This window comes from Falco cherrug, chromosome 2 (genome assembly GCF_023634085.1).
Source record: "Falco cherrug isolate bFalChe1 chromosome 2, bFalChe1.pri, whole genome shotgun sequence".
Lineage (NCBI taxonomy): Eukaryota > Metazoa > Chordata > Aves > Falconiformes > Falconidae > Falco > Falco cherrug.
Window position 1 is genome coordinate 23,829,858 of NC_073698.1, and position 19,148 is coordinate 23,849,005.

The 19,148-nt window shown below is 43.3% G+C and overlaps 1 protein-coding gene across 1 annotated transcript in view; it reads left to right on the plus strand.

The window, feature by feature from the left end:
• MTUS2 (microtubule associated scaffold protein 2) overlaps positions 1 to 19,148 on the plus strand; it is a 318,965-nt gene that overhangs the window by 243,672 nt on the left and 56,145 nt on the right. The window contains exons 7-8 of the mRNA XM_055701794.1: positions 3,092 to 3,190; positions 8,366 to 8,574. Coding sequence (XP_055557769.1) covers positions 3,092 to 3,190; positions 8,366 to 8,574 — 308 coding nt within the window. The remainder of the gene's footprint in view (positions 1 to 3,091; positions 3,191 to 8,365; positions 8,575 to 19,148) is intronic.

Genomic DNA, 19,148 nt, shown 5'->3' on the forward strand with positions numbered 1-19,148 from the left:
TCCTAAATCCCTCTCTGCTAATGAGGGCCACAGAGAGGCCACCAGGACCCTTCAACTTAGGAAGAAGAAGTTGAATAATTGCTAGCTCCATGTGCCCTTTTCCCCATACCCTTCCCAGCAGGTGCACTGACTCTTCCCTTGTTACACAGCCCCTCCTCACTTCTGCAGTTGCTGCATTGCTGCCCATACCAGATCTCAGGAGCTCTCCCAATGTTGTAAACCGAAGGAGAGTAGCTATCCTCATTTCCTACTCTTGCTATTAATCCTACTTTTCTGTCCTTGTCAAGATACCTATTTCCACCTTCACCCTGTTGATCTCCCACCTTCCAGGGCCGATGTTCCCCATGCAGCCACCCCTGCCAGGCACCACTGTCTGCACCGGTGGGTGACTCTTGCTGCTCTCCGCAGACCTCGCCTTGCCCTCTGAAGAACAGTGGTGCTCACTGGGCTTCGTGCCTCTTTTCTCTGTTTTCTTTCAACTGAGCTCTAGTTGGGGAATTGTTTCTTGCTTTGTGCTTAAGGTTAAGAGGCTGAGCTAGTTCTCCAGGTGTTCCTTATTGAAAATGTCCCAAACCCAAAAGTAGTTAAGTATTTATGTGCCCCTTGTTACTCCTGAAAGCAAAAGGAAAACACACTTTCCCTACCATTGTCCCTGTTTGACATTTGCCATAGCAAAATTTACAAAGGAGTTTGGTGTATGGCCCGTTCGTGCATCATATTTTTAATTCGAAAACCACAAAAAAACCCAAGGCTTCATTGCCATGAAAAAGTCATGCTCAAATCTGTAAGAATATAAACTATACCTTATAAAACAAGCTCTGGTTTTATCTCACAGCTCCCATCTCAGGTTGTTTTCACTTGGTCCTTAGTAATAAAATGGCACCATAAACTTGTTTTATGTCCTGCTCTGTAGTAAAGCACAGTGTAGTAGGTGGCAGACACAAGAAATTTATGTTCTTAGTCACTTCACTGTGAAAAGTATTAATCACAAATGAGAATAGTAGCCTCAACGTGTCGAATTTATAAACAGCAGAGAAAATGGAGATGGACCAAAGTAAAGATACGAAGACAAGTTCAATCTTTACCAGCCCCTCGTGACTGATGGTGCAATTTGCCCATGAATGGTGGAAGGGAGTCAGAGAGGGTCTTAGACTTTCTCTTGTGCTATTCTCACACAAATAGTTGGACTCAGGGCTTGTGGGTGTGCATATGTTCTTTGCAGAAACATTCTGCAAGTGAATGTTGAGATATGGTGCTAGAAGATAGGAAACTCAGTGCATGGCAAATGCTGTGTCTGCAGCTCGCTGCTTGCAAGTCCTGAGGCAGGCAGAAGTGGAAGGGTGAATGATACATCAAAAATAAGCCTGATACTGCAACTGTGACTAGCTGTGGCTTTGGAGAGAGCAGAAAACAAGTCATCCAGTAAGCGTCCCTGAAGTTTATGAACTCCATATAAAATTATCACTTCACTATTGAAATAGCCAGACCACATATGTATTAAGCAAAATGGAAGATAGCATTAGCTTTTGGACTGTCACTGTATTTAAGCACCACCAAAAAAAAATGAGTTTTTTTTCCTGCTTCAGATACTTCAGATTCTGTGGGACATTGACATTTTCTTACAAGCCGTCTGTGAACTTACTCATAAGTGAAGGGAAAGTTAATAAGGCAAACATTGTTTTTCCTTTGTGACAAGTGGTTTGCCTTGAGTGTCTGTTTTTCGTGTGTGTCCAGGGGCTGTGACATAGTCCTGCAAACTAAAATGCAACCCCCAACAAACACTAACTCTGAAAAGGGAAAGCAAACAGAAAAATACCTTAATGTCTCAGAGATTTGCTTTTTCTTCCTCTTTCTTCTTACTTCCTTGGTAAATATTTTCTGCATGAAATCCTGTGGTGTGACTGTCACACCATGGGCAAACAAGCTGGGCTGGTCTTTCATGTTACTGCACTCAGCATGGTGCCCACAGCTATTTTGATGAGAGTTCTGGGTGGGCAGGAGGAATGAGCTGAGCTTGGGTGGCCGCTCTGGCTTTCAGATGAAGCTGTATCTCCTTGGTACAAGAGGCAGTCGGTGACTGCAGAGCCTGGGCAGCTGACAGACCATCCCAAGCCCCTAACCAGAGAGCTCCAGTGATGGGAGGAATAATAACAGACATCAAGTTGCCTCCCACTGAAAAACTAAGGGAAGAGGAAAGGCTAGCACAAAGTTTCTGAAGGTCATAATCCAAGAGCTCTGGGGCATCATGCTGTCAGTGGGAAGAATTAGTGGCTGCAGAAAAAAGGATAAATGCAGAGGTCAGGACTAATCTGGAGAGCTACAAACACAGAGAGGAGAGGAGAGAGGAGAAGGAGGAGGGCAGACAGCCTGGAACAAGCCTGGGTCATAGATGAGCATGAATCAGGTGTGGGTTCAGCCTTGTAGACATGAGGAAAATGACGTGTCCCTGTTGTATCCTGCATTGGCACAGCGTGTTGTAGGTTTTGTGCACTAAATGCGCTGCACCTCTCTGGCCCTGGCCGAGTTAGTGCATAGGCAGAGACCCACTCTCCTGTCTGGCATGCCACATCCAGCACAGCCCTGACACATCCTGCCTGCTTCTGGTTCTGCAGAAGCTTGCCTCTTGCCTGTATGAGACCCTCTTGGGAAAGCTGGCCACCGGAAAAACAGTTTCCTAACCTGGGGAAGAAATTGATAGAGCAGGGCCTTCCAGGTAACAAGTCAGCTTTGCATAGTCGTACTCAGCTTCTCCTCCAGCCCAGGATGAGGATGCACAGCAAGGTAAAAAGACAGAACACAGAGCTCACAACAGGTAGGATGGGCTACCTATGTAGCTGTTTGTGCCTTAATGGCATTTGTCACTGTGCAGATGGCCGGAGAACCAAGATAGTGTGTAAGGCCTTGTTCTGACCTTTTTTAGTGCTGTGCATGTCAGCTCAACCACATGCACGCAGTCATGCTTGCAGAAGTGGCCGGTTGACATCCAACACAGAAGTACTGTTGTATCATTCTGTGCACAGCCCAGGATGTGTATTGGTGAAATACTGATATAAACGTATTTCTTTCTACCTTTATTTTTTTTCTTAAACAGGTGTGAAGAAAGAAGTACAAAAAGATCAGGATGCTAACAGACCAGTTGTCTCATCCCCTAAGAGATCAGCAGTAACAACCACCAAGCTCCATTCACCAGGTAATTATGAACCAAAAAACACTGCTTCAGGGAAGATTTAAACTTGTTGACTTTGCATCTCTTGTTAACACACTAAACTGAGACCCACTATTAAGTGAAGATTGATTGTGTCCAAGGTTCATTAAGCTGGCTCCGACTACTGCAGGTTTTATCATACCAATGCATAAGCTGAACAGACTTTTGTTTTCTTTGTTACAACCATGAAATCATCTTTCCTTCAAAACAAAGAGTTGTTGTTATTACGTGTTTAAGGTCACAGGAACATTTATTTTTATCATTACAATTACAATATAAAAAGAAAACAGGTAGGTATAGTGAAATAAAAGACACAGATACCTGGAATTGTAGTATATTGCCTGGAATCTACTCTTTAACTGTTGTGCAGAGGCACTAAATTTCCTGGGCTTTTTCTATGCATGACTGGAAAAGGGATTATCTATAGAAATAACCTTCAGAGTGCTGTTGGGGCATTGTCAACTTACCCCTCAATATGGCGTACAAACACATGGGTTTAGCATTTCTAAATAATACCTTTGTTTATTTACTAAAATGAAGATAACTTATTTCAATTTATGTTTACTATGTGTGCATTAACAGATGTATAAGGTACCTAAAGGCTTTTCTAAGGCTGGCCTTTGGCTGATCTGAATGCTTCTGAAATGAGTGGCCATGATCCCAATGATTTCTTTGTGCTTGAATTTTTCTTCTATTCTGTTATCTCATTTTTCAGACTCTACTTAAATACTTTAAATGTCATCTCTACAGCTATATGATGCTTGAGTTGTTATTATTGGGGGGGGCAGAACCCCATGTTTCTTCATTTGATGGTAAAAAAAATGTAGAACAGCTCTTCGGCTCCTATAACATTCGTCAAGAATCTCTTCATGTTTACTAAACTCAAACTTTTCTTCTCCTTCCCATCCAACAAAATCAAGAAAATGGAAGGTTAAATTTAAGCTTTCCAGGCACCAACAGGATTCAGAATTCTCCTCCTCACTAAGCTACTAGTGTAAAAATATGAACTTAACCCTGTCTTCTGAATCATATAATTTTTAGGCTATTTTGCAGCCGGTGAGATCATCAAGAGAGATGCAAAGAAAAATTTGTTGTGGAGAGTGCCAGACCAACAGCTCACTAGCATTTATAATGGTGGGAGTCCAGTTTAAGCACTGGAACTGATTGTGGCAGTAGCAGCATGTTGCAGAACAGCTGATTTGCTTCCACTAGAATTGGAAAGCAAAATGAAACGTAGGCATATTTGTACTGTGTATTTCTGTTGTCTTAAGGAGGCCTGCATTTCCACAGGTCACTTAATGTTTTTCAAGGCTGAAATTTTTTGCATATTGAATTCGTAAGTCATCAAATATTTCTTCATTTTCATGAGAGGTTGAGTAACTGCCCTCTCTCCCACTTCAGAGACAGATTTAGGATTTCTTAAGCTTGGTTGCCTGAAATTATGGCAACCTAAAATTGTTTATCACCGTAATGATCAAATACGAAGATAAACCTCATTTTTATCTTTTGAGAGTAGCCTTTAGCATTCTATGAAATAACAACAGCAATAACAAAGCCATAAAGACAATGTTTTCACCTATTTAACAATTTAAAAAAATAATCAAAGCAGCCATTAAACAGGAGAAGTGAGTGTTGCTGGGGCTAAGGGGCAGTAGCACAGCCTTTCCTCCATCAGGATCATAAACTTGTAAGGCATTTACATTTGTGATATTATTCCTATCACATTACTTTGTGGTAGGAGAGCATGCGTCCTCCAGGTAACTCTGCCACAGCTACATGTGGCCATGAAACAGGCTGTAACTTTGAGTGCTGTATCTAGGTTGTATTCCCTCTGTTACTGGCCTCCTCACGTGCAGTTCTTTAAAATCAGTGCTGGGTTTTGGCTGTCCTGCAAATTCTTTTTAGCCTTGAATCTGATCTTTAGACTTTTGGTCAGTCCTCCTGCAGACTTGCAAGCGAGTTTTGAGATGCAGAAGCTTGTAGCGATATCAATTTTATCTATTGATGCGATACCATTCCTGAAATATGTGTATAGGAACAGGTGTACATGGATGCAGGTGCTCTCCATCCACTCCATTTTAGGACAGTGCCGTCTGTTTCTGACATTTGTCACTCTACAGATTGCTTGTTATCAGTCCTCTCGAAGTAATTTTCACACTTTCCTTATGAAAATGTCCAAAATTGGACAGTTAAAAGGCAAATAAATTGTATTCCCCATCTAAATCCTCATGGACTATGCTAATTATGAGTATATACTTGTTACGTCTCCTTAGTTCAAACACAGGTAGATAAAAAAGACCTGGAAGTTTTGAAGTGGATCAAAGGGGTTCAGTGATTTCAGCGTACACTAGGTCTCCCTCCTGGTCTCACCATCAGCAGAAAGGACATTCAGGATCAGGGCCAGCATCATTAATACATACCCTGTTTTGTGCAGAGCAACAGAAGAGAGACATGAATGGCAGAATAAGCTTAGTAAGCTGCTTTTCAGACCCAAATGAACTGAGAAATTCAGATTCATCCCTGAGGAGAATAGCACAATTTAATTTACAAGGACAGCTTATAATACTGACAAGGACAACACAGAAATGTGCACTTCAAATGTTCCGGTGAACAGGAAAGCTAGAAAGATATAAGACAAAGCAACCTGATGGGTTTCTGTTTTAATTAAAACTGGACTGATTTCAAGGGCTTCCCTTTACACTTCTGCCTATGCCTTTTGTTGTAACATCACCATGCTGCCTAAAGAACCCAAGATTTTTATACTAGAAAGACAGATATTTGTGGTCATTGCTTTTATGAATTTCTTATTTTGTGATAATACCTACTGCCCAGTTAAGAGCCCCTTTACATGAATGGAAGAATCTGTAAGAAAATATTATTCCTGAACAAAATGGTGTACAGGCTTTAACTGACATGAAAATGGATAGAGGGCAATGACTATGCTGGGTCAACTCTCTTAATGACAGAAAGTCCTCTCTCTCTCTCTCTCTCATCCCGTTGTATTATTTAGGTCTTGCAACATCATAAAGTTAGTCTTGACATGTTGGGAAAGGTATTCCCCTTTACAAATGCAAGTCATGGGCACAAGTTTCAAAGGCTGTTTTGCACTTGTGACTCTATGCAGTTGCAGCACAAGATACTTGGGGTCACGAGGGAGCATCTCTAGAGCTAGTTCCCTGTAAGCTTAGCCTGGAGCCAGAACATAGTGCAGCAAATTGGAAGACATGCTCCCAGTGGCTCTACGCAAGTCAGGGATCTAAAAAAGTAGGAATACACTCCTGGTGTATTGTTCTGGAAAAGCTATACTGGTTCCCTGCCTGATGTGGTAACATTGCCCTGAGGATCCATTTGCACACCCAGGCCACAGTCTTAAAAATCTAAAATATCTAAAGCGCATCTAACAAAATTACCTCTGGGACAATGCTCTACTTCATAAATTGGTTCTAAGTCATACCATTAGATGCTTCTCTGTGGAAGGATTCTTCTGGTTTTTAGGAAAGGGGTAGGTAGTATCCACAGCGGAAAACTGTGCTCTGTTACATTCATTGCTGAGAACTAGTTGGAGACATGGTTTCTGTATTGTTTTGCAGGAACTGTGTACTACAAGACTATAAGACTACAAGATACTATTATTATTTTTTTTTAGATTTTTTCAGATTCTTCCATACCCAACCCTCTCTGCTAGCACAGAAATGTTCATTTTTTATCTGTATCCAGACCAATGTCCACCATTTCTAGTAACACATGGGAGCAAGGTGTCTGACTGTTTTCTCCCCCTTTCTTTCTAGCTCCTAGGCTAAAAGCTTGATACTAGCAGGAGGAGCTCAAAAAGTGAACCAGAGATTCCTGGACAGTATTCAGGAATGAGCTAAAAAGCAACAGCTGAGGGGAGACTAAGCATAGCAAAAAGAATCAGTAAATCAAATGTGTTGCGCTGCTGACCATAAATGTTTGCAGAGGAGAGTTTTCAGGAAGCTAAGAAGATAAAGACAAAACAGCTTGTCCAAACAGTGGCTTGATCAACGTGACACTACCAGAACACCACCCTTTCTTGCTTCATCCTCCTAACTGAGTATATCCAGAGAAATGAATAGCTGACTCAAGCAGGATATAAAATTAAATTAGGATAAAAGCCTCACTTCCCTGAAGTGGCTTATCATAAGTGAACTTTAATTCTTGAGCCATTCATGTGAATATGACACTGTGTTTGAACTGATACCCTGAACACAAGCTACACTAGTGGTTTCACATCTTTATACAGGATCAGACTTGCTTCAGTCCAACTTGGAGCATGTCAGAGGAGCCAGAGTCATTCTGGACCCATTTCTGCAGGCAAATCATACAGTGCTCCTGGTGTGACCGATGGTGCAGAGAGAGCAGCCACGCAGTCAATGCTGTAACAGTCAACATTATGTGGCACCTGGTGGCATTTCTATGCATATCTGTTTTGTGCTGCAACTTTAGAAGTGTTATAAAGGGGAGAGCAAGGGGAACTGGCAAGATAGACTGCAGTATTGCTGATAAAAACAAACAGTGAATCCCAATAGCAAGCAACCCATGCTATGTTTGCATTCAGGGAAAGACAACTCCAGTCCCACATTGTCCTATTTGGAGGCAAAACGAAATCTACAAAGGCAGTCTGGCACCTCTGTCGAGTCACCAAGCTTGGGGTTCAGGTGGCCAAAGAAATTGTGTAGAGTCTAAACATCATCCTACTGTTTTCCACATCCACAACAGGATAAGCTGAATCTCAGTCTGGAAGCGCCCATTTCTCTCACTGCTATTCAAGGGAGTCCAGCATTACACATCAAGATGCAAACCTCTGTTCTTGTAGATGTCTAGCATAGGTGAGAGGGAACCTTCCTCTAACAACCTCATTTCTCAGTAAGACGTTCTTAGGAGAGCTCTCCCCAACTCATAGCAGACCTTCAGGCTCAGAGCCTGAGGTGAGATGACTGTTACAAAGGTTTGAGCTTTGGCCCCTATGGAAACGTATTGGACTGTGCTCTCGCTTTTCTTGAAAGTCATTACAGATGTGTGTGAATGCTAGAGACCTTTTTTTCTTTTATAGGGATGAGTTCCAAGGGCCTTAGAAACACAGAAAGGTCATGTCCATACATATAAAGGGACCCTGATGGTCTTTTCTTCTCTGCTTTGTAGGACATCCCAAGCAAAGGCCAGCCACCCCAAAGAATGGATTCTCCCCCAAACCAGGAGAGAGTCGAGATGCTGAAAAGCAATTAATTCAGAGATTGAAGGAAAAGTGTGATGAGCAGTCCCGGCAATTAAGCAATATTCAAGATGAGCTTAAAAGGGCCAGCTGTGGCTTTGATGTCTTTGCTATAACAACACAGCACTTTTTCAGGCAGGTAAGTGCAATGGGTACTTTCTACCATTGGAGAGATACTTTGCCTTTACACCAGCCACTTGCCCAGATTTATTCCACAGTTGTTGACACTTTGTTCTTGGGAGCAAAGCGTGTAATTTCTTTGCAACAATTACTGTGATGAGGGAATAATAATTTGATGCCATGTATTTGAAAATCAAAGTTCAGGAACTTGGAAGAGGAAGAATTGTGACTGAAGTATTTGTCATGGAGAGGTTTCAGGATGTTTTTAGGAGTAAAGCAGATGCACAAACTTAGAAGTACCAGTCCCTGACTGCTACAGCTGGAATGGAAAGTGTAACTGAGACAGTTGTGAACAAATGCAAAAACAATCCATGCATTTAGTCAACCAAAGGTGTTGGATGAAGGAAGAGATTTGCTTTCTCACTTATCTACTCCTGCTGTTCACCACAGATCAGTCAGTGTCCCTGTTACAGAGGTGCCAGTTCCTGAAAACATTAGAATAACATTATCTCAGCATTTAGGAGATTACATTCAGCAGGTATAGAGAACATTAAAGAAAATGTTGCCAATTAGAGAAGTTTATTTAATCACTAAACCTGAGACAAAATGAGTACATTTTAAGACAACCATGAAGGACTTGTAGGTATTGCTTGTTTCAAAAGCCGTTTACTGATCTGGCTGGGCTCTAATGCCCAGACCTGGTTCACCTCATGCCCATGTATTTTGTACCATCCCAGGTTAAGCTGGTGTTCCAACTGCTTTGTAAAACAGGCAGTCACAAGCAGTAGGACCCAAGGTTTGGGGAATATCCTTGATTGCTTGTTTAGCTACTTTTGGAAGAGGCAAGAGTAAACTTTCAGTATTAAATGGGATGAAAAAACCCAACAAAAAACAAAGCACAGATTCAAACAGTCTTTACAAATTCTGGAATACTTTATTCAGTTATTTTTGTATATTAGTGGGAAAGGTTACCTTTGAACAAATAACCATAGTTCACACTTTTCCCTAAGTAGGAGCTGATCTTGCTAGGGGGAGCTTCAGTGAACTTTAAAAAAAGGAAATCTTTATTATGTACTAAATATTTTAAATACCTTATTGGGGGGGGGGGGGTGTCCCCCTCCATTTTTCTATAGTCTTGACATTTCTGGGCTTGATGGGCATTTGTAAAGCTTTTTTTTTTTCCCCCTTTTGGTTGTTTTTTTTATTATTATTTGAGCTGACTGTGGAGTGTCCTTTATTAAAGCAGAGGGAAACAAAAAGGGGCAGAGCAGTGTATGCTCGGCTTTGTCTATGTGTTGTCCACTGGGGAGAGATATTTCATCTCATGCCTCATTCACAATTTGCTGAAGGAATTCTGGAAGCTTGGGCATACCTCCTTCATCTCCTCTGGATGTGTTTTAAATGAGAACAGCTGCTGCAGCTGAGCTTTCAGATGACTCTCATCTAGTTGGTGTGTGTTAGATCTGTCCTGAGAATGCCTACTAAACGAACACCTCAGGGGACTTTATTAACGTCCTGGCTGGGCATAGCTGTGCCTTATGTTTCAAGCTCCTCTGCACCATCAGGCCAGCTGAGGGGTTGCAGTAATACTCCTCTGAATGCCTGAGGGTCTTGGAGGTAAAAAATAACAAATATACTTATGGAATTTAAGCACCTTGAGGCTTGGGCAGGATTAGATGTAATTTTTGTCAGATCCACTGCTGGGCTCATTTGCCTGTATTCAGCCTGAGTGTCAGTTTCTTTTGGGCTTGCTTGGTCACCCTGGAGTATATATATGTGCACATCATCATTCAGTGCAGTGCAAGACGCTTGCATCTTGCCGCTCGCTGCTGGGAGCCATGTGATATGGACCTCTCCCAGGCAAAGATACCCCTGGCTTCTCTGGGCGATGAGCTGCACAGTCAGCATGAGCCCAGCAATTATCCATTAGTCACTTAGGTGTGGTACCTACATTAAAGAGTATGATTGCTTAGGCTCCATTTTTAGTGAATGGAGGCAGGTGAGCACTTCCAGAAGATGTTTTCAGCACCAAAGATCTGAATGTCTGCCTGAGGTACTTGCCTGTACTGTGGCCTTCAGGGAGGCCTAAAGCTGCTACACTTTTAAATCCAATGCTTAAATTGAGAGCCTACATGTGATGGGATGATCTGGGAGTATTCAAGCAATTGTGTAATTGGGCAGTCTGTTGTCTTGCAACATAGACACAGGCTTCCACGTTTTTTGAGTCATTCAAAAATACAATCTGTAGACATTTTCTGAGATGGCATTAGTGTTTGAAAGCTTGAGCAAAATTGCATTGGCTGGCTTTGCATGAAAAAAGGGCAGCATGAAAAAAGAAACTTTCCCCATTACAAAAAAAATACTTAATGTTTGTTTCTGGGAAGCCTGCAGGCAGAATGGTTGAGGTCTGAGTAGAACTGCAGTTTGGCAAGGGAATAATACTCATTCAGGAAAAAGGTGGGGACTTATTCCAGAGAAGTTTGAGGCTGAGTTGTCCAACTGGCAGTTCTGCTCAGCTTAGCAGAGGACCCAATCCTACTTTGCTGCTGGGGAGCCTCTTTGGGCTGATAACCACGCATAGCCTGATTTTAGTATGTGTCTCTCTGTCCTTACACCACATCAAAATAATGCCCAAAACATAGATTTTTATCTGAATTGGAGTTGAATTCTGTTGGAAAATGTGCTCCCAGGCAGTGAGGACTGGGCTGAGTCTTAAAAGTGACCCAAGGACCAGTGTTTTGCACACAGGTAGGAGTCTCCCTGTGCCCGTGGCTCTCGTCTTGTTCACACGGTTTCTGTTCTCTCTCCAAAGCTGGGAAAAGCACCAATGCAAGTGGTCCAACAGATGTGTTTAGCTGAAGAAAGAGCGTGTCAATATGTAGTAAACAGTGTTGGCCCACACCCACAGTTTCTTTGAGTGCTTTCTAATTTTAAGCACTTGCTGTGGCAACCTTAAGGTTGCATGACCATTTTCTTTGGGTTTTTTTGGGTTTGTTTAATTGCTGTTCCAGACCACTGCTGAATGTTATCCTGGAATCGTGTCTTTTTCTCAGTTGAAAATGCTCTTAATAGTCAAGATTCATTTAATAGGCGTCAAGGAGTTCACAACATGTAGTGGTACTTAACACAGACCCATTAAATGCCAGCTAAACCAATTTTCTATCTTGGTGAAAAGCCTAGGAAATCAAAGCAAGTGATGGCTGAGGCAGTGGACAAAAAAAAATTAAAGCAGTGGTTCTGACTTACACATTTAGATAATTATGAAAGGTAATGATTGCAGCGCATGTGGACAGCATGGCTTTTAATTATTATTTAATTAGCAGATGGATTATTTGAGACCCTCAGATATGCACGCATGACTCCTATTGAATTTGGGAACCACTTTAGACTTATTCTGAAAAGGAGCAGATTGAATTTGTCCCTAATGTTGGATGTTCAGTGTGTCAATACAACCCTTGTGCTGTGACGTATACTCCAAACTGAACAACTGACTGGTGGGAGCTGGAGTGATACCGTGAAGATGATACTATGAAGACTTTTTAGAACAAATATCACGAACGGCTCCCCCTGACCTGGGTCACTCCTGAGCAGCTCTGGCTTGTTAGCCCGATAATAATGACAGTCCTGGCCCGGTTTCACCCCTGTTCAGCAAAGTGGCCAGCAGCAGTCCCTCTTGGAAATGGTAACGGTGCCATCTAAAGGAGAGCAGCCCGAACTGACAGACCCTGCAGGGTAAATCCTTCTGGACACAAATAGGGAGAAAAAGAATCCACGTTCCTATCTCCAGTACGCTCAGAGCACAAGTGTTTGTGCTGAGGGCTTTGGTGGGCAAACTGCACCAAGGCCCTGGAAACGGGACTAATAATGCCTTTCTGCCCCTCCAGCATGCCCAAACGGCAGGACTGTTGGTGTCCTGTTAATAAGTTCTGCCTCTGAAATTTCAAATGAGGACTCCAGAGCCACAGGGCACGTGAGGGGTAGGGATCCCTTCTGAGCTGCAGACCCCAAGCGTGGGAGGAGGCAAGGGAAAGGGTTATGCTGTGGTAGTCTGTCCGGTACTCTGCTTGGGCATAGAGGGGTTTCCAGACTTGCAGCACAGCCTTGTGCTGCAGTTTTCATCACAGGAAAAACTGCACTGGACAGGTCCTAGCGTGTGGGTGCAACCAGATAGCTGGGAATGGGGCAGCCACACAGATGTCCTGGACAAGAGTTGGGTCAGCACCCTAGTACCTGACAGCATCCCAAGAGTTTGTATCTACTGACACTGGGAAAGACGCATCACCAGTAACCAGTGTGTGTGTGTTTGTCTCTACACCTGAGTGTGAGTTACTTTTGGGTGGGTATACAATACACATCTTCCAGACAAGTAAACACCTATAGCAGTGTACTGGAAAATCTGGGATGGACAAGAAGAACCTTTACCCCCATTCAAATAACTGAGATATGTGTCTGCTTTTTGTGTATTCTTCAAAGCAATGTTTCTGGTCTGTGAAGTGTCACGTTACTACCTTGTCCAAATACTAATGACTTCTTGTGTTAGAGGCAGAATTGGTTGCTCTAGTTACAAGTCACTTGGCACCTCCCACCGGTGGCTCGGAAACAGTAATTTGGGCTAACATTTCAAGTGCTCATCTCAGACTGAGCTGAAAATGGTTTATTTCCACAGCTGTCTCTGAGAATTAGTTTAGGAGAAATGTATCTATTGTTTGTGCCTGGTGGTGGCACAGTGGTAAGAAGCCACCACTCATCAGAAAGGCTGACCTCCTGGCTTTCACGGGTACTACTTTCCCAACATTTGCAAAATATATTAGAATTTGGCCCAAGAATAGCTCTTAGAAAAATGCCACTCCTCTTCTCCGTTGTCATTATTACAGCTTGGCTAGATTTCCTGTATTGAGCAAGTTCAGTCTTTTCTTTGCTCCTCCTGGAGACCACAGCAGTCAGAACAACTCAACCTTTTCATTCTGTATCCTGGAAAAAAACCATTTTGGACTCATCAGACCCTGACAGTTTAGGGATATGAGTCAAAAACATTTTATTGCGAGACAAGCAAAACATTGTTTACTTGAGAGAAAAAAATTAGAAAGAAACTTTGTCGTCATTTAAGGCTTTCTAAACTGCTTTTTAAGTAGAAATGCACAAGATTTGGTACTGGGGGCAACCAGTTACAGTAAAACAGTGCAGTAAGAATTGGGAGGTGCTCCTTTACTTGCAAGCATTACAGTGAAGGCTCTATAATGCAGCTGCTATGGGATTCATGGGACACTTATTCATGGTCACTCTGCCCAAGGAGTGGATCAGGGTTTGTAAACTGAAGGAAGTTGCCTTCTGTGGGTCCCCTGCTTACTTGCTATGGATGCTAAATGACAGGCAGTGAGAAGATAAGGTGCTGTAGGAATAGAAACCTTAAAGCAGCTGAATATCTTTCCCCTCCTCATCATCTGGGTAACTGCATTTTACCAAAGGATGCTACACAGGGCCTATAGGAAGATCATTTCATCCAGTCTCACCACTTCTGTGCCAGGGTGTGTCCCTCATTTTCCACTGGCGCAGCACCTCTTGGTGCTCAGCGCTCTGCTGCTGTGGCTTCAGAGCCAGATACTCACTGCACTGTGCACTTCGGGTCTGCCAGCAAAACCCACGTCTCTTCTAGCACAGGATCTAAGGAATGTTTTTAATTTCCCTGTGACTCAATGCCTATCTGTTAGACAGGGATGCCAGGGAACTGCCATCACATTAGGAGGCCACAGAGGAAAAAAATTATTATTTCTGATGCACTGCAGTATTGGGGTTGAGATGACAAAAGAACAGCCTGTGAGGAAAATCAGCACTGCTGTCAGTGCAGAGGATAGCATGGGTAATAAATAAGGCCTTGGGCTATATAATGAATGAAAAAGATAAACAAATTCAGGAATGAGTACTGATACGCGTATTCACTGGGCAAAGTGGGAGTGCTGTGCACTACCTTGTGCTGTAGCTGTGTGATGGATCTGCCCCACGGAGCAGACATCCATCCACCTGTGTACTGCACCGCTTCACTGTGCTGCTGCTGGGTTGTGGATGCAACCGCACACCCATCGAAGGGGCATGGGGGTGTGAACTGGCTGAAGCGGAGATGATGATGCGGATATTGGGTATTGCAAGAAAACAGAAGGAAATTCCCCACTGAGGGCTCCTGAGGTGGGCAGTGTGTGAGGTGGGAGTAGGACCAGGCAGTGAAGTATCCCACTCTGTACATTTCAGCTGTGTGCTCCTGGGTAGCCCAGGTCCCATGGTAGGATTTTGCTCTGTGATGTGGACTCACTTGCACAAACTACTTCCTCACTGCAAATGGGGCAATTAAATAACCTCTGCCTCTGAGATGCAACCCCTTCCCAGGTCTGGCTGGGTATCCCTGCTCCAGGCTTGTGCCTCATGAGTTAGAGAGAAGAATCAGGAAAGCAATAAAAAGAGGAGGCAGAAACTTGCTGGGCCGACCCTGTCTCTGATAAGGGTGGTTTTCTTAGACCCTGTTCTGCAGGGCAAGGAGTGGGAGCGAGCCACTCACCCCCACCACCCCCACCCACCCCACCACCCCGCACTGGGAAGCAGGCAGTGAGCAGCAGGAGTAAAGGCATTTGGAAGGGCAGGAAAAGAGCAGCAGCAAACACCTCTCCTTGCTTGAAATCCTGAGGCTGCAGAGCAGGCACGAAAACTCTGCAGAAGGGTTTTCGGAGGAAACATTACAGGTTGATATTTGAGCATATTGAGGTGGGAGCATAGCTGGGGAAATGGTAGGTAAAGAACTAATTGCTTAGTAAAAAGGCTGCTTATTCCTTCTGTGTCAAGAAGAGATGCTGCAAACATCCTAATTGTACATGTTTTCAGTTGAGTATGATTACAAGTAGGACAAGTAAAAAAATACGTATGTATACACACACACACACATGTATATACATAAATGGTGTTAACCATGGGCTAACTATCTTCATCCGGCAATTGGCCACTTGGGACTGCACAGTGGAAAAGTAGTAAAAAGGAATGTTTGGGGGACTCCACTTGTGAGATGTTAGTAGATATTTTTTATTCTCTCCCCATAGTTTCTGTTTCCTTTGCAGTGTCAGAGGACAAGCCCTCTCTGAATCTGTTTATGCCAGTGGAGCAGGTGCTGCCTGGCTTTGTCTGGCATGGCTGGCTGTGGCACACCACTGCCAGCACTTTGGGGATGGGTTCATGGTAATGCCAGACTAATTCTCATGAAAATAACCCAATAGCTCTGAAGGCAGGGGGAGACAGGGAGACAAGTGAGCAGGAACCTGTGAACAGCAGCACAGGCAGCGTGCACCAAGCTGCAGCTGAAACGGGGCTGTTTCACAGAGCCACTGCTAAAGGTGGTGCTGGGCCAAGGAAGAAAGCTGTCCAGTGTTCCTGCCTGATCTCCTCTTTTGGAACAATAACTCATGCTAGGCAGCTCTAGAGACTGTCACTGGTTTTGATTTCTGCACCTGGTTGCACCTGCAGTGTTTTACTTTACAGGTCATGATACCATCCAATACACAGCACTGTCCTCCGGCATCTCGTACTCAGAAGGGTCCATTTAGGTAAGACACGAAATGCTGCTATCACATCACTACATAGAGGGTTTTACTAATCAATACAGGTGTCCTGGGGCAGCGTCAGCTGGGGGCAGACCAGAAGGGTCTCTTGCCAGCTTTGCAGCCAGACTGGCAGCAAACATTAGATTTTTGCAGATACCCTACACTACCCCCATACAGCATGGCCTGCTCTGCTTCAGTCCCTGCAAGAGAGGAGGAAGAAAGTGCAGGGAACCCTGGCTTCTCTCCCTTTCCTCTGGCATTCTCACAGACACTGCTGTGACAAATAGTGCAAATTTTGGATTTGGGGGGTAGAAGGACATGCTTCCATGGGAGGTGCTGGGGTAGTTACATGGCCTTGTTTTGAAACACACACACACACACGCCAAGTTATAGTATGTTTGTAACTCGGTTTGAGAAGAGTTTTGTTAGTTACACATTAATATTTCAAATTTCAGGATAAAAAAGAAATAGCTCCAGGCATTGTAATGCTCCTCTTGAAGAGGTTTTAAATGTCCATTAAAAATTAAAGATCTCTTTATTTATATGTTGTCCTTGAAGGGAAATACATTTAGGCTGTGTGCCAAGCATCAAGTAAAGGTGAGTTTATTTTCTCTTTTGTTTCTCCATGTAAGCAACTGACTTTGGCAGCCTTGATTTTATACTGCATTCAAAGGAAAAAAGCAGAAGGGTCCAAAGTGGCTCCTGTGATGATGGCAGCCAGGCAGGGTATTTGGCTTCTGGTGGGCTTGAGGGATTTGGCAATGCTTTGGAAGTTGTGTGAAAAGTGGTGATGTCTGTTTCAGGTTTCAGTGGTGTTGTGGCCTTTGCTCATGCAGGGGACACAGCAAAACCTGAATCTCAGTGTTTTCATGCCATTCCTTAAGTTCAGCAAAGGAGTCAGTGGGAATGTGTCCCTCTTCTAAATCTCATGCATTTTAAATACCTCTTTCAAAGTTAGGCAAGATTTCATTTTCTAAGAATCAGAATTGCTTTTCCACTTTAAACTGAAAGATCTGGTTTTAGTTAAATTCTTTGCAAGAAGCGATGGTCATGCCATTCTCAGGTTACATGGACACCATGAGTTGCTGAGTAACTTCACTTTCTAACCTCTTGTTAGGTTTGGCCTTTTTTTCTGCAACAAGGAGCTTGGGAACTCTATTATATGTTCTCTCCAGCCAGAGGACAATATGAGGGTCTCTATCCTGCTTGGTCTTGGCACTACAGCCACTCAGTTCTGGCCCCGTCGGTTGTCCAGGGGTGCTTGTGCTTAATGGGGTTATGTTTCAGGGGAAAACCCTGAAAGCATCACATTGACCATCCAAGGAAATCTAGTATGGATCTCGGTAGGGTTTGTTGAGCCATAGCTTCAATCTTTCAATACCTAAATTTTCTGAAGGATATATTTTGGATTCAGGGTGCCTGCATTTTTCCATGAAACTTTGTTTCATCAGAAGAAACTCCAACTGTGAATAACAGGAGAGGTTTAGATTGGATATTAGGAAAAATGTATTCAGCAAAAGGGTTGTCAAGGACTAGAACCAGCTGCCCAGGGAGGCTGTGGAGCCACCATCCCTGGAGGCATTTAAAAGACGTGGAGATGTGGTGCTTAGGGACATGGTTTAATGGTGGACTTACCAGTGCTGGGTTAATGGTTGGACTCGATGATCTTAAAGGTCTTTTCCAACCTAGACAATTCTATATTTCTGTCAGACAGCTTCAACACCAGCAAGGTAGCTACAGAATTTAAACAGAGTCCACAGACACGTTAAGCAGTGCAGTACAGCAGCTACTGCTGGACACATACTGCAAAGGCAACTTCCTCACATCAATCTCCCTTTTTTTTTTTTTCTCTTTGATTGGTTCATTGGTTGCCCTCCACAGATACTCTACCAAGATTTCTAGTAAGAATGTAACAGAACAAAGACTTCGCAATTTATTGTAGATCAATAGGTGCAAGATTCATATATGAAAGCGTTAATCACACCAGAGACTGAAGAATTTTTCTGCTTCCATGAAAGAACAGAAATATCTCACAAGTGAAATTTTATTGATACCTTTCAGGGGATTTGGTGAGGCTGGACAGTTTTCACTAAAAGGGAGCAAATAAAGAATCTGTAACTTTTGTTAGCAACGGGGCGGACAAGCCCTGGTGTGTCCAGGTAGGAGGGATCCCATCCTTTCTTTGGGACTCAAAAAGCTGAGCCTCCCTTCAGAGAGAAACCGCACTGCAGCTCTTGTTTTACGCACATATTCAGAAGATTTCACTGTCATTCAGTATGATGGGACCAGATCTGTCTGCTATAGAACGGGACACCGTGCTTCAATTCACAGATAATCTTCAGAAGTAGTTTCAAGACCAAATTTTTGAACAAAAATCTCAGGGAGGTCACAACCTAGAGAGAGAGCAAATGCCAAGTTACCTCCCCCAGAAGAAGCAGCGACCACCGAGTTACATGACACATATTTATATGCTGGTGGTTACTTTCCATAACTTGTCCCTCTGGCAAATCCATGGCCCTCTCTCCCATCTGGCCAACCTCAGGCATCACCTGATAGCTCATTCTGTTGCTGCAGCGTCACCTGGAGATGCCTGTTGTAATATCCCAGTGGCTTTCCTGCCCTCGGATACACACCTGTGGTCTCCCCTACCTTCTCCCTGCCTGTATTTTTAGACCACTGGCACTAATACTTTTGTTTGGTGGTTTTATATTACCCCCAGGGCAAAGTGGCACAGCTTCATTAATATAGACGTGCCCAGTAATGACGTATATAGGCATCATAATAATATTGGCAATAATGATCAGTGCAGTAGAAATTAAGTTTATTTAAGGGATCTTACTGCTTTTACAGCCTAGTAAAATGAATGATTTATTATCCTTAACAAAGGTTGGCCAATGCTAAATGTCCGTCAAACCAGCTACATGCCAGCTTTTTAATTGCAGAAATAGTAGGCTTGGTGTATAATTGCCTTGATTTGGTTTTAGCTAGCACCAATCATAAAAGCTAACCTTACTTG